This window comes from Carlito syrichta, unplaced genomic scaffold (genome assembly GCF_000164805.1).
Source record: "Carlito syrichta isolate Samal-C Ts95f unplaced genomic scaffold, Tarsius_syrichta-2.0.1 Scaffold272310, whole genome shotgun sequence".
NCBI classification, from domain to species: domain Eukaryota; kingdom Metazoa; phylum Chordata; class Mammalia; order Primates; family Tarsiidae; genus Carlito; species Carlito syrichta.
Window position 1 is genome coordinate 296,554 of NW_007216406.1, and position 15,838 is coordinate 312,391.

General features: G+C 43.3%; 1 protein-coding gene across 1 annotated transcript in view; it reads left to right on the top strand.

Moving 5' to 3' along the window:
* LOC103254174 (ras-related protein Rab-31) overlaps positions 1-10,172 on the top strand; it is a 90,868-nt gene extending 80,696 nt beyond the window's left edge. Inside the window, exon 8 of the mRNA XM_021709673.1 lies at positions 8,748-10,172. Within this exon, the coding sequence (XP_021565348.1) occupies positions 8,748-8,845 (98 nt within the window). The 3' untranslated portion in view covers positions 8,846-10,172. The remainder of the gene's footprint in view (positions 1-8,747) is intronic.
* The last annotated feature ends 5,666 nt before the right edge of the window (positions 10,173-15,838 follow it).

A 15,838-nucleotide genomic window follows, 5' to 3' on the forward strand; every position in this document is an offset into this window, starting at 1 on the left:
TAAAAAATGATGTAAAATCTCTATTTACTATAAGACATAAAAAATACATCTTTGAGTGTGAAACAAGTTTAGAACAGTTTATGTAATATCCTGATTTTATAAAACAGAAGCCATTATAAGATATACATAAAATAGTAAATAACATATTCTTCCAAGAGTATATATATCCTTCCTAGAAGGATGTTAACATGTCGAAATGTTAACAGATTGTTTTGTGATGGTTTGATTCTAGGAACCTTAAAAGACTTTATTATGTAAAATTTTAAACATATACCCAAGTCAACTGATGAGTATAAGGAGCCATCATCTACTCATTACCAAGTTTTTCCTCTCTACCCCATACTGCCCCCACCACCTATACTATTTTGAAAGGAATCTCAGACATCATATCATTTCATCTGCAAAGATTTTCAATCTGTAAATCTTTTTACATGACAATTACATTATGACATTAATAACCATAATGCTGTTATCATGTTAATTAATTAATTAATATCATTAAATATCCAGTCACCGGTCAGATTTTTAAAAGCTCATAATTGCCATAAATGGTTTTCTTGTTTGCATGTTACAGTTTGTTTGAATCAGAATGCAATAAGCTCCACATGCTGGGATTATGTTTATATGTCTTTTAAGCTTGTATTCTTTTAAGCTTCTCTTAAGCAGTAGGTTTCCTTTCTATCTTTCTCTCTTTTTTTTCCCTCATGTAGCTTATTTATTCATGAAATTAGATCAGTTGTCCTGAAGAGTTTAGCACAGTATGGATCTAGCTGAGTAGTATTCCATTGCGTGTATAAACCACAATTTGTTAATCTATTCCTCTAACATTTGGGTTGCTTTCAGTTTTTGGCGATAACCAATAAAGTTGCTGTGAGCATTCATGTACAAGTCTTAGTGTGAGTAAATACCAAGGAATGGAATGGCTGGCTTATCTGGTGACTGTGTGTTTAACCTTGTAAGAGACTGCCAAACTGTCTTCCAAATGGTTTCACCATTTACATTACCTCTGCCAATGCACAAGGGTTCCAGTTGGTACAGTCAGTTTACAAAATATTAGCCATTCTAATGGGAACATACCAGTAGCTCAGTGGTTTTAGTTTGCATTGTTTCATGTGCTTATTTTCAATCTATATTACTTGGTGAAGAGTCTTTTCAAGTTTTACTCATTTTGTATTTGCTCATTTGTTTGTCTTCTTATTGAATTCTAAAGATTATTTGTGTACTTCAGGTGTATATTCTTTTTCAGATATTTGTTTTTAAATATTTTTTTTTTTTTTTTGAGTTGGAGCCTCACTCGGTCGCCCAGACTGAAGTGCAGTGGCTGCTCCCGGCCACCACAGCCTCACCTGCTGGGCTCCGGCGATCCTTCCGCCTCAGGCTTCCGAGTAGCCGGAATTACAGGCATGCGCCACCACGCCCAGCTGATTTCTTGATTTATTGTAGAGATGAGGTCTCTCCAAGTTGCCCAGGCGGGTCTCGAACCCGTGGGCTCAGGCAATCCACTCACCTCAGCCTCCCAAAGGCGCGGGATTACAGGCTGAGGCACCGAGCCCGGCAGTTTTTGAATAATTTTATCCTGGGCTGTGGCTTGTCTTTTGATTATTTTAACAGTGTGTTTTGAAGAACAGAGGTTTTTAATTTTTGATAAGATGTAGTTTGTCAGGTTTTTCCCTTTTGGCTTTTGCTTTTTGCATCTTATAATTTTTAAATGTTAAAAATAAGAGATTAAAGGGATACATCCATACACTAGGATATTATTCAGGGATTAAACAAGGCAATGAGCTATCAAGCTATGAAAAAATGTGGAAGAACTTCAAGTGCTAAGTGAAAGAAACCACTCTAAAGGCTACATACTGTATGATTCCAACTACATGACATGTTGGAAAAGACACAATTATGGAGACAGTAAAAAGATCAGTGGTTGCCAGAGGTTTGAGGAAAGCGAGGGAAGAATAGATGGAGCACAGGGGATTTTTAGGGCAGTGAAACTACTCTGTGTAATACTTAAATGATGGGTACATGTCATTATACAGTTATCAAAACCCAGAGACTGTACAACACCCAGAATGAACCCTCATGTAAACTGTGGATTCTAGTTAATATTAATGTGTCAGTATTTGTTTATGAGTTGTTACAAATGTTCTGCATGAAGACAAGATGTTAAAAATAGGGGAAATTGGAGATGGGGTGAGTTGTATGGAAACTCTGTATTTTTTCACTCAGTTTTTTCTGTAAATCAAAACTGCTAAAAGAAAAAATATATAAAGTCTATCAACTAAAAAAGAAAGGGAAAAGTAAGGTAAGGAAGCCTAATGATTTTATAGTAGCTTGAGTCCCTCCCTGTTGAAGACATTGGCTTTTGGAATTAACAGCCAATAGTGACCTTCCCTAATCTCCCTCTTGGTATATCACCATCCCTTTAATTCTCTAGGCCTTTAACGTCAGTGTTTTTTGGTCCCTATGTTGACTTTCTCACTTCCAGTGAGTTGTCACTTCCTGCTGAGTGTCTTCTGACAGTTTCTCTTTCCATCTTTGCCTTCCTACTTTCTCCACTGCACACTTAAGACTCTCCTAATCTCCAACCTGGACTTTCGGGCCTTCTGACCAAATGTACTTCTTGCCTGCCTAATTCATTCTGGTCCTTTATAGCATATTAGCTCATTTCTCGTGTCCAGACTCTTTATCCTAATATTCAAGGTCTTCTGGTAATTCTGGTATTGTCTTCTTTATGGCAGCATGAGTGTTCCCAGATAAACTAGTCCAGCTGCTTCCCTCACAGTCAGTCGAAAATGAGAGGCAGAAACTGGGAGAAAAGGGAGTTAGTTTATTTCTGCAACCAGGTTACAGGGAGATGGGTTGTTATCTGTACCAAAAAACCCCACTCAAAGGCAGTTCAATTTACTCAGAATTTATACTCCATAGCACCTCACCAACCCCGAGGCTAAATTAGCAAGAGCATGACTCAAGATGTGCTAATCCTCCTTCACCCACCCCCAAGATGGAATTAACAAAACCTATGGGTGGCTTTGGCATGACCTAAGATGTTCTAATCATTCTGATGGTTCCTTAAAGGGGGTGTGGGGGGGGCGGGAAGGGGGAGAGGTAAAACGGCAATCAAAGAAGCTACCTTGGTACATTTAGACAGACAACTTCAAATCAAACATGAGAAATGTAAGAAACCTCTGTTCCCAGCGCCATGTCCCATGACATGGTGACAGTTACAGGAAATTACTTCAAGAGGCATGTTTGCCCTCTCCTCAATTCTGCATTCTCAGGGCCGTGTTCCATGGTCGTGAGTCACTGCAGTGTTAAACAGAGTCCTCCTCTCTAAATGGAGACAGGTTTGGAGGTCATTTGAAAGAGTAAATACTGCCAAGTCCTAGCAAACTTGGTCAGTTTACTAATCTGGATGATTCAGAAAATCAGGATCAAGAAATGGAAGTGACACAGCAACTGCCAGTGCTGCTAACACCAAACAAAAGACAGCCAAGCCAAGTAAATACGGAACTGGAATGAAAGGAGAGAAAAATACAAACAGCAGAATTGTCAGGGAGGAACTGACGCTTGTGCACAGGGAAAGGCAACAGCTGCAGCTAAGCTTGCTGTTTTATTTTTGTTGTGTGTAAATGCGTTACAGCCCCCAGTTCAGAACCATGATGAAATTAATAGGCTTGGAATTTATTTTCACGTATTGGGTTCCTGAGGAAGCATTTATAAAACCTGCTTTTTCTCTAGACTGTCAACCTTTAGGAAAACTGAACTTCAAAAGAAAGTTTTTTTGACTTCTCTTAAGCAATCTTGCACAATCCAGACTATATTAAAATAAACACTCTGGCCTAGAATTTATGCTCAAGGACAACTTGTTATGGAATTGTGCACTGAAGTGCGTCTTGTAAGAGTAGAAGCATACAGGCTGGGCGCGGTGGCTCAGTCTGTCATCCCAGCACTTTGGGAGGCCGAGGCGAGAGGATTGCATGAACCCACAGGTTCAAGACCAGTCAGGGCAACTTGGTGAGACGTCATCTCTACAATAAATAAATTAAATTTAAAAAGTAAAATAAAAATAAAAAAAGAGTAGATGCATACGGAAGATGCTCAGAGACTTTGCAGATTTTTGTGTATATGTATTTGTCCTTCAATGCCCGAGTTAATAATACTGATTCCACAGTGTTCCAAGGCAGTTACCTTGGTACAGAGTGCCGTGGCTGGTTTCCAAAACCATTCTCTTGTGTCAGTACATTTGACCTTCCAGTAGGTTCTGAATACCTCCGGCCCAAAGACCAGGCTTGTGTTCTGGTTTCCCAGTGCTGCTTGCTCCCTTTTCTTTCTAAAGGTGTTCCCTCACTGTGCCATGCGGCTTTCCTTAGTCTCTGCTTTATATGGAAGCACTTCTTTTCTTCTCTCCCTGGATGTGACTCATCCCAAGCTGAGAGTTTTGTAGATGAGCAGGGTGGGTCCCTGTCTGCTAACCAAACCCTGAGAAGCTACCATGACCGACCATGACCGTGAAGCAGAAGGCATTTCACCCGTGCAGAAACAATGAGCTGTGCCCAGAACCCCACAGCTGCTGGGGATTCCCTTCATCATCATTAGTTCCTCCCATGCTATTAATACTAACTGTGTGTATACTGGAGTTGCAAGTTCTTTTCTCATGTTCTTTTTTTAGGTGAGGAAAGTAAGGCTTGGATTTCTTCTCCTTTTTTTTTTTTTTTGAGTTGAATTCTCACTCTGTCACCCAGGCTGCAGTGCAGTGGCATGCTCACGGCCACCGCAACCTCGACCTGCTGGGCTCAGGCGATCCTTCCGCCTCAGCTTTCCAAGTAGCTGGACCTACAGTCATGTGCCACCACACCCAGCTAATTTTTTTATTTACTGTAGAGATGAGGTCCCGCCAAGTTGCCCAGGCTGGTCTTGAACCCGTGGGCTCAGGCAGTCCTCTCACCTCAGCCTCCCAAAGTGCTAGGGACATAGGCGTGAGCCACCGCACCGGGGCCAGGCTTGGATTATTTAAAAAATAACTTTTCCAAGTTCACTGAACGAGACCACTGGCTCTCAAATCTCAGCACTCTTTCTAACAAAGGAGAAAAACAAAGTATGAGGAAACCGCAGTCATTGTCTTTGAGAACTATTTTATTCAAATAAGTGAGATTTTGAATATTCTCAAAATAAAAGGACCGGGCAGCCCTAAAAAGCCAGGTTCAACAACTGATTCAGAAACATGGCTGGCAGTTTAGAACATGTGGGGGAGGGGAGTCTCTTTGAGATGGGACCAGCCTTGCTCAATTTTGCATCCTAAACGTAGTTGCTCGTTGTCAACTGAGGAAAGAAATGAAAGGCAGAGGCCGGGCTCAGTGGCTCAGCCTGTCATCCCAGCACTTTGAGAGGCTGAGGCAAGTGGATTGTCTGAGCCCACGGGTTTGAGACCAGCCTGGGCAACTTGGTGAGATGTCGTCTGTACAATAAATCAAAAATTAACTGGGCATAGGAGCACATGTCTGTAGTTCCAGCTACTCAGAAGGCTGAGGTAGAAGGATCGCCAGAGCAGCAGGTCGATGCTGGGGTGGCTGTGAGTGTGCCACTGCATTCCAGCCTGGGCTACGGAGTAAGATTCCATCTCAAAGAAAAAAAAAGAAAAGAAATGAAAGGCAGGGGTGAGAGGAAGAAGAAGAGCAGGGAAGGGTTGGATGGGCCTCCTTGGCACCCTGTTTTGCCTCCTGAATGCTCTCTGTTTCTAGGTTTTTACTATGCTGTTTTCACTTTGATGAATATATTATAGTTTTTTTCTTTCATTTGAGTACTTCCCATAGGAAAAAAATGATGAACATAGAAGACAAGAGTCATGTAAAGGAAGACTAATGCTAACCAGCTAATTGCTAATTAATCAGAAGACTAATGCTGCTTTACTGATGTTAGCATTAACATGAGGACAGCACAGAATTTATGTTAGTGTAGGATACTGATTTTGATCTTTTCTTTTCTTTTCTTTTGAGTTGGAGTCTCACTCTGTCGCCCAGACTGGAGTGCAGTGGCCACTCCCAGCCACCGCAGCCTCGACCTGCTGGGCTCCGGCGATCCTTCCGCCTCAGCTTTCCAAGTAGCTGGAACTACAGGCTAAAATTTCAACTCCTTATGCTGATGAATAAACAGTTCTTATCTTAGTTAACAAGGTCAACAGGTGTCCCGATCAGAATTATAATTTTGTCCAAAAATATTTCAGGTACAAAAGCCAAAGTCCCTGTTTCAGTAGGTAGCACACTCAGGAGGCTCCTGAAATATTATTCATTTAAATAGTGATGTGCTTTTTTGTTTGTTTGTTTAGTTGGAGTCTCACTCTGTCGCCCAGGCTGGAGTGCAGTGGCACACTGCCGGCCACCACAGCCTCGACCTGCTGGGCTCAGGAGATCCTTCCGCCTTAGCCTTCCAAGTAGCTGGAACTACAGGCATGTGCTGCCATGCCTGGCTTATTTTTTGATTTATTGTAGAGACGAGGTCTCACCAAGTTGCCAGGGCTGATCTCAAACTCCGAGACTCATACAATCCTCTCACCTTGGCCTCCCAAAGTGCTGGGATGATAGGCTGAGCCACCACGCCCAGCCCAAATAGTGATATAACTTGACACTCTCATCCCTCTAAAATGCATTCCTTTCTCATGAGGAATAAGCAGTGCTTCGTTGGCAAGATCTAACTTGGGGAAATCTTTTTTTTTTCTTTTCTTGAGTTAGGGTCTTACTTTGTTGTTTAAGCTGGAGTACAGTGGCACCATCACCACTCACCACAGTCCTCCAACTCCTGGGCTCCAGTGATCCTCCTGACAGCCTCCTGAGTAGCTAGGACTACAGGTGTGTGTCCCCATGCCCAGCGAATTTTTAAAATTTTTTTGTAGAAACCAGATCTCACTGTGTTGCCTAGGTTAGTCCCAAGCTCCTAGGACCAAGCAGTCCTTCCATCTCAGCCTCCCCAAGTGCTGGGATTATAGGTATGAGCTACTGCACTCACCCTGACCAGGGTAAATCTTTTAAAGAGTACTGGTAGTCTTTGGGAGACTTCCTCCTCTGTCACTTAAGGTTGACAAAATAGAAGAGACATTTTGTTTATTCCCTTTTAATTGTAATGAATTTTTTAAAATGCTGTGTCCAGAAGAGGAAAATACATGCTTATTGTCCCATGACTGCTTCTGAATGAGAAGTGAACTATTCTGAGAATGGCCGGCAAAAAGCTTTGTAGATAATCGGTTGGTTACACAAAATGACTGAAGCCACAGCTGCCGAAATTATTGCAAACTTTTTATTTGCTCTATCATTAGATGAAGATCTCTGTTATTAACTTTGAATTTTGGGTAATTGTCAGTGACCTTGGTCTTTGTACTTGAGTTTTGATGAACGTCCATACCATCCTCTCTACATTGTATTAATACCAATGAAGTCAATTCTTTCTGCCCTTGAGGAAATGTACCTCTGCTAGGGTATTTTTACTTTCTCCTTGGTCCTTAGGTAACAGCTTGCATTAAAAGGCTTTATCTTTGAAGCCAATTTCCCTTCCGCTTCTAGTTTATTTAGTAAACTTATGAACGAATTACATGGTGGTGGTTGTTTTTTTTAATCCTCATTTTAGAGCTAGTGCTTCATGCCTTTTTCAAAGGGGATAGGAAAGTAGAATTGAGAGCTAGTGTGGCTCAGTGGGAAAAACACAGGTCTTGGGATCCATCAGGAAATCAAGATGTCGGTTATAATGCAAGAACCACTGTACTGCTTATTATTAATGTGACCTTAGCAAATAGCCTAAGTTCTGTGAGTCATAGTGAAATGGTGATAACGGCCATTACACCAACTTCACAGGGTGAGGTGAGGATGGTGTCCGTGAAAAGCTTTGAAAACTATGAGGTTCTAAGACTATTATTTCCAGATTCCTTTACCCCTTAAAAAAAAAAAAAAAACTTCATTGAGATAAAATTGCCCATTTCAACTGTACAATTTAGTGGAGTTTTTTTGGTATAGAATATTTTTACCATTTCAAAAAGAAGCCCACACTCTTAAGCCATCACCTCCCTGATCCGTTCCCCTGCCTTTTCAATTTTCATTTTGTGTTTATTTATAGAGACTCTGGGATAATTTTTTAAAATTAAATTAAGTAAAAATAAGATGACTTGCGATGACATTATGATACCGTTTCCTATGAAGAGTGTCTCTTTAGGGCTTTCCAGTTAATGATCTGAGTGCATTGGCAGGATGATGGATGATGACCTAAGTGTTAATAAATGACATTATGAGGGAGATTACAATTCCCGATGCATTTCTATTTTGAGAAGCAGAAAAGATAGATACATACTTACTGTTGAAGTCACCTACGCGGGATGGATCTGTGGGCGGGCGGGGGAGAAGTGAGTGCACCAATGAGCAGGGAGGGGACGGTGAGGGGAGAGGGAAGGGATAAGAGGGGTGTGCCCTCCCAGGAGGGGGTTTTCCCAACCCAGGAAACCCACACAGTCGGGAAGCTGCTTGTAATTGTCCTTAACTTTCTAAACATGAATTTGACTTTGTGTAGCAGAGCTAGGAAAGAAAGAAGGATGGCTGGGTGGACAAAAGGGAGGGAGGAGAAAGGAATGGAAGGGAAAAAGGCCCACTCTGGGAGTGCCTCTGTTTTCCACGCAACCCAAATGTTAAGTGGACGTGATGAAGCAGGGTGAAAATCTGAGTGTGCAGGGTTGACTTGAGAAAAGGAACTCACCCTCGGCCTCCTTGTTGTTCCAGGCCGCCAGATCCCACCCTTGGACCCTCACGAAAATGGAAACAATGGAGCCATCAAACTTGTGAAGCAACCCTCCCAAGCCAGCCGCCGGTGCTGCTGACTGGAGGGTGGTGGTCTGCGGTACTTGAAGAAGCCAGAGCCCACGCCTTGTCCACTGCTGAAGGACCCCACACTCGGTAACCTGGCACCTCATTTTGTGAAGAGTGAACACGCTGGCTTTGCATCCTGGAAGACCTACAGGGAGCTGGGCAGGAAACGTCCCTCAAAAAGGATTTTAGAAAACTCTGGAAAAACCCACCTCCCCACCACGAAAAGGCCTTTAGTATATGAAATGCACATGGGAAGTATTATACTTACTAGGTGATCAGCATAGTTGCATTTTGGTTAAAAACCTTAAAAACGTCTTGGATTTGTACAACTCTTAACTGCCTTATTGTGTGTATGGGATTCTAAAGTGGTTTTCCACTTGTGTTCCCTTTGTTACCTAGCCAAATTTCAGTAACTTCTTCAGTGCCATTGCCTTTGTTACCTAACCTATCTTCACTGAAATGCAAATTTAATTTAGAAGGTTAGTTTTTAGCTAGTTTGGGAAGTCAGCCTTTATTTATTACTTTTCTGAAGGAAGTCAGAGAAGGGTAATTGGACCATCGCTCAAACTGAGACTTGAGCTATCACAGAAGAGGACAAAGATGTATTAGAAACTGTTGTGTATATCTCTTAATTGGTGAGCATTTTTATAAGTTTTGGTCATATATAAAAACAATCCAAATCAAACTGAAGTATTGCATAAAAGTTTGGGATTGGGAGGACTAGTTTGAAAGAGTAACTGTGTAAGCATTAATAGCTGTAGGCTTTAAATATTATTCAAGAGACCAACTGATGTGCAGTAATAAATTCCTACTCTCTCAGAGAAGTTTAATGCACGTAGTACTATTTTACTAAGAGAATATGTCATGGTGTCATATCTAGGGGAAGAAAATGAACAGGAATTAAATTTAATGTTTGAGTCTAAACCATAGGGCAAACTTCTAATAATAGCAATTAATAATAGGTTACAGGAAAGCTGGCCAGAGGAAGTATCAGCACCTTAAAATCATAGACCAAAAAAACTACAAAAATCAGAGAAAATATTTAAAATGTTGCCAGACTTGGGGAGGAGGGTCGTAGGGCTATCTAGAGGTCTGACTCCGATGTGCTAATGAACTGAGAATGGGCTTCGAGGGGAATCTTCCTTTTCAGATTCCCTGTCTGCTGGCTTAATGAAAGGTGTCTGAATCCAAAGGAAGAAAACACATGAAAAGGAAGAAAAGTCATTTCCATTGAAAATTCAAATCCTATTACCATTCTAACTTCCATTAAAAAGTGGGGATCAAGGAGCATTTGATTTCCTGTCAGGACTTATATCGGGGGGGGGGTTGATTCTTTTTTTTTTTTGAGTCGGAGTCTCACTCGGTCGTCCAGACTGGGGTGCAGTGGCCGCCCCTGGCCACCACAGCCTCGACCTGCTGGGCTCCAGCGATCCTTCCGTCTCAGCCTTACAAGTAGCTGGAACTACAGGTGCACGCTACCACACCCGGCTAATTTTTTGATTTATTGTAGAGATGAGGTCTCACCAAGTTGCCCAGGCGGGTCTCGAACCCGCGGGCTCAGGCAATCCACTCACCTCAGCCTCCCAAGGCGCGGGGTTACAGGCTGAGCCACCGAGCCTGGCTCGGGGGGTGATTCTTAAAGGATTTTGGGATTGGTGCTCAGAAATGGTTAGTCACGTAGAAATGCTGACAAGGGCCAGCTGGTCTCTTCTTTCCCTTGAACACTGCAGGGCCAGCAAGCCTTTATTGACAGCTTACAGTGTGCAAGTCAGAAACAGATCAGGAACTGATTAAGTACCTGGCACTTTCAGTGACTCAGCAGGAGCTGGTGTTGGAGTGTCCTGTCTCAGCCGTGTCCACCCTGCCCTTGATGGGCAAGAGACAGAAAGGGAGAGTCCTGGAGAGACCAAGGCCAAGTTTATACTTAATAGGTTCATTGTAATCAAGGAAATGAGGCCAGGCTGAAATCACAGTCATGTTTTTCAACTCAAGAATGTCCTGTCAGTGGGGATGTGCTTACTGCTTCACCCAACTTGTGAGAGCTGCCTGGCAGTCTTAGGATATGAAGACTGGAAGACATTTATTTTGGTTTGAGAATTCCATTTGGCTCTCCCAGACAGGTACTGCAAAAACTGTTAGCAAGTGGCAATTGGATGCCTTGGCAGTACCTTTGCAAGGATTTTTAGGTGTTTTTTCACACTGTCAACATTACTAGCTGATAGGATTCTGCTTGCAGGCCAAGAAATGATCATACCTCTTGCCAAAGGTAAAAGCATTCTGAATTAAAAATTTGAAATAACCTCTTTCCAGGTGACATGCAGGCTTACTTTCAATCCTTTCCTTTCCCAGTTTTCCCTGAGAACCTGGGTGTATCTCTAGATAGCTGCTCAGGTTTCCTAGCTAAGGTGGTAAGCATCCCAGCAGAGAGTTTCACAGACAGATTTGACTGGGTTTGCATTTTGTTTAAACCACATGTGGTGAGCTACCCACTGGTGAGCCCATGGCTTTATTTCAGAAGCACACAAGAGTGTGAAACCACTCTTTCATCTGTCTGTGTTGTATTAGCTATACGAGCCAGTTGGAGTTGTTGGTGAAGAGAGTAGCTTACACTTGGGCACACAAATCTTCACATAAACTTTGAGTCTTCTCTGAAGACAGATGCTCAGGCCTGGTCCACAGTGAGACTTTTCTGCCTTCCTTTATTTTGGCTTGGGATTACTTTCTGGCTGTTCTAATAAGTGAACCATAACCATATAATATTATGAAAAGACCTGGAAATTATCGTTGCCAAAAAAAAAAAAAAAAAAAGCCAAGTGGTTTCATGTGCTGTAACATCCTTGACACCGTTTTCCAAAATGTGCCCCTTCTCCCTTTTTTCCTTCCTGTGTGATGTGTATGTGTATATGTGTAAATATGATTGTATATTTGTTACACTGACATGTAATCCATTTCACTGGTGAGTTTGGCTCCTGACTGTGTCTCATAAGGTAGACATGGATTCTTGGAGGGATGGCTTCCCGGAGGAAATCGCTAAGAATGGTTGTGGAGTTGTGCAAATATTTTATGTAGGGACATAATCGACTTGTCATATTATGGCTAAAAATGGCACATTAGGGTGTTGAATATGACGTTACCTTGCAGACTAGAAGGTTGAAGACCTAAAACTTACTTTTCACCAACAATAAGGGCTGTGCCCCAATGAAAACTGAGTTTATTTTCCGAAGGAGGTTTGGATGATCAGGGCATTTCCTCTGCAATCGAGGACCTTGGCGTGTAATGGTGGAAACTAAGCTTTCTTATGTGGGCTCTCTTCTCACTGTTCTGCAGTGATCATGGCAAGTTGAGGAAAGAGCTGGCTTGTAAACTAAGAGGCTCTGAGCAGTACTCAGAACTACTAGGTATCCAGTTTACCCTTTTAGCATTGTTGTTGAAACTGGACCCAGTGATCCAGTGGCGCTGCTCTGTCGTGCATACTACTCCCGTTCTCCTGCTTTTGTCAAGGGCTTCACTCTGGGCTGGACCCAGTTCTTGCACATACAGTGCCAAGCAGACAGCTAGGACCTTTCCACCTCGTATTCTATTCTATAGCAAAGCGTTTCCCTCGATAATGCCCAGTTGTATCTGATATTTTGGGTTTAATGCACACTGATTCATACTAATAAATGTTTTAAGTTTTACCACGTTTGTCTTTTTCTTATGATGATGCTCAGCTGAATAATCTTCTTAAAATCACAGTCAACTCAGAATACTAAGAATGATGAGTCCCCAGAGAAACGCGTTTACCCATACATATGAAGACACGCGTAAGGATGTTCACCATAGCACTGTTTGCAATAGCAAAATGTCTTCCATCGAGGAAACAGACAAATGTTGCATGTCACATGATGAAAGCTATAGGGTGGTTTAAATGAATGTAATATCTAAAATGCACCAACATGTATCTTAGAAAAGGAACTGTGCAGTGCACAGTCTGGGCAATCAACCTGTGCCCCGACTGAGTGAATGAAGCGACTTGAAGAAGTGTTAAGACATATCAACTTTGCAAAATAATAAATATTGTTTATAAATCTGTACATGTTAAGATAAAAGAAGAAAAAACACGAACTTCATGATGGTCACCTGTGGGAAAGGAAGGAGGTGAACGGGTTCAGGCAGAAGATAAAGGACATTTAACTGTCAGTCATTTTTATCTACTTCATAATACAAAAATCCAAAGCCAACATGGCAACACAACAGCATTTGGTAATTTCTACTTACTCCCATCCCCTCTCCTGTGTTGTCTTAGCCCTTGCCTCCCAGCAGCCACCAACACACACATTTTTTCAGGCATACACCTGTGGAGCTTCTGTTTTCTGTGCAGAGCTTTGTTGGCATCCTAGAGGATTATGGGACAGCAAGCGGTGATGGAGAGAGGCAGTACCTGTACATTCTCAGCTTTCGAGATACTGCCCTAGGCCCCAGCTGGGAAACCACTGATGCGGCTTTTTCAGGTCAGCCTGGGCTTCAAGGGTGTCAGCTCAATGGGTCGGCCAGCCAAGCCCGAGGGTCGAGGAGGGGCTGGTAAGCCTAGCCCCAGAAGCGTCAGCTCTAGTGGGCTGGCAAGCCAAGCCTTGAGTGTTGCGACTCGGTGGGCTGGCAAACCTAGCCCCTAGAGTGTTGGCTCTAATGGGCTGGCAAGCCAAACCCTTAGAGTGTTGCTGGTTTGGTGGGCTGGCAAGCCTAGCTCCTGAGGTGTCTCAGCTTTGGAGTCTCGCCTTCCTCCAGCAGCTCTCCTGGTTCAGCTGGCTCTGTCGGCTGGCAGGCCAGCCTCTGGGGTGCCCGGCTTTTCTACTCTGATGATTTTCTGCAGCTCTTCAGGGTTGAGGTTCTTGTCTCATGCCCAGGAAGAATGAGGGACATGGGCAGTCAGAAAGTGAGAAGGCAGGATTTATTGAGGACAGGAGAACTCCCACAGTAGGGAGGGGGCCCAAAGGCATTGCCCATCTGGGACTGAAAACCTGGTGCTTATATAGCCCTAAGTCCAAGCCGATTGGCTAGCACTAGCTGTGAGCTGTTGCTGTTCTGATTGGTCGCTTTTCAATCCCAGCAGTGAGGACTTTAGCTCTAGCTTGAGAGGCTTGCAGAGAGCTTGTTTACCAATGCTGAGCCTGAGAGGCCTGCCAGGAGTTCACTCTTTGTTACCAGAGGACTTGCCTGTCTGTTTGCCTGCCTAGTCTTTCTCTAGCTATCTCCTGTCTCACCACTTCCAATATATAGTCAAACAAGAGAATGAAAACCTACCATTACCAAGGGATCCAGCATTTCGATTTTTTGAGGAAACATGCCTTTCTTTTTGCATTGACTAAGAAGTGGTTATCTCTTTACGGCAACTTTGGAAGGTGTTTTTGGAATTAGTCCTGTGATTGGATTCAGCTGGCAAATGTAACCCAGCTTTCCTTGTCAATAATAGATTCTCCATAGGGACTGCACCCCTCAATCCCTCAGAACCGCTTTGTCCTACCTCGGGGGTATATTTAAAGGACTCAAGTGTCTGGGGAGTTATGTATTGAGGCTGAGAGGACTTCGTGGCACCTTGCACATTTTCACAAAACAACCCTGGTTGGCCAGGAGCGGTGGCTTACACCTGTAATCCCAGCACTTTGGGAGGCAGAGGCAAGAGGATTGCCTGAGCCCAGGGGTTTGAGACCAGCCTGGGCAACATGTTGAGACCTCGTCTCTACAATAAATAAAAAAATTCACCAGGTGTAGTGGCACTCTTGTAGTCCCAGCTGTGCGAGAGACTGAAGCAGAAGGATCACCTGAGCCCAGCACATCAAGGCTGTAGTAGCCACTGCACTCCGGCCTGGCTAACAGACATACCGCAGCCATGTGTAGCTGGACTGAATTTTTGTACATTGTGAAGCTTTCTCCCTTTCATTCCAGTGTTCTGTTTAAAAAAAAAAAAAAAGCTTAAAAGAACATCAAGTTTGGCCAGGCTCAGTGGCTCAGCCTGTAATCCCAGCACTTTGGGAGACCGAGGCAAGTGGATTGCCTGAGCCTGCAGGTTCAAGACAAGCCCGGGCAACTTGGTGAGATCTTTTCTCTACACTAAATCAAAAATTAGCTGGGCATGGTAGCACACGCCTGTAGTTCTGGTTCCTTGGAAGGCTGAGGTAGAAGGATCGCTGGAGCCCAGCAGGTTGACGCTGGGGTGGCTGTGGGCATGCCACTGCACTCCAGCCTGGGCAGCAGAGTGAGACTCCAACTCCAAAAAAAAAAAAAGAACATCAAGTGTTAGCAGGTATACTGAAAATAGGCAGTCCCTTGCGTACTGGTCAGAGTATAAATGGTACAATCTTTCCAGAAAGCAGTTCAGCAATGCATGTCTAAAGTATTTGGAATGATCATACCCTATGACCTATTAGTTCTATTTTCCTGTTTCTGGAAAATAATTTTAATTGTGTGTGTATATAAGTATCATCTATTGCTTCAAAACACACTTGCCCAAAACTTAAATTGGCCTAAGATAATAAACACGAATTATCTCACAGTTTCTGAGGGCAGGAATTGGGAATGGTTTAGCTGGGTGGTTCTGGCTAGGATTCTCAATATGTTGCCTGGGGCTACAGTCATCTGAAGGCTTGACTGGGGCTGGAATTCTTCCAAGATGGCTCACTTGGCTGTTGGCAGAAAAACCTCAGTTCCTTACCATGGGGTCCTCTCTCCGAGAACCGCTTGAGTGACCTTATAACAACTGGTGCCTCCATTCTGTCTGATTGCAGAACACTCAGTTTAGTGCTACCTGGTTGTATCCAGCTGCTTACAGTGGCATCTGTCACTTTAGCTTTCAACTTGTCAGGATTTAACCCTCTGCCCTTTCTCCCAGGGGAAAGAAGGGAACATTGAAGTGTCTGGAGGGTTCCTTGCATCCATCAGGGGGAGATGTGTTTAGTTGCTGTCCCTCCTGAGCACCTCTTGCCTTCTTTGGAGATCTCACCTGTCCTGCCTGGTCTGTGGTGATTGGC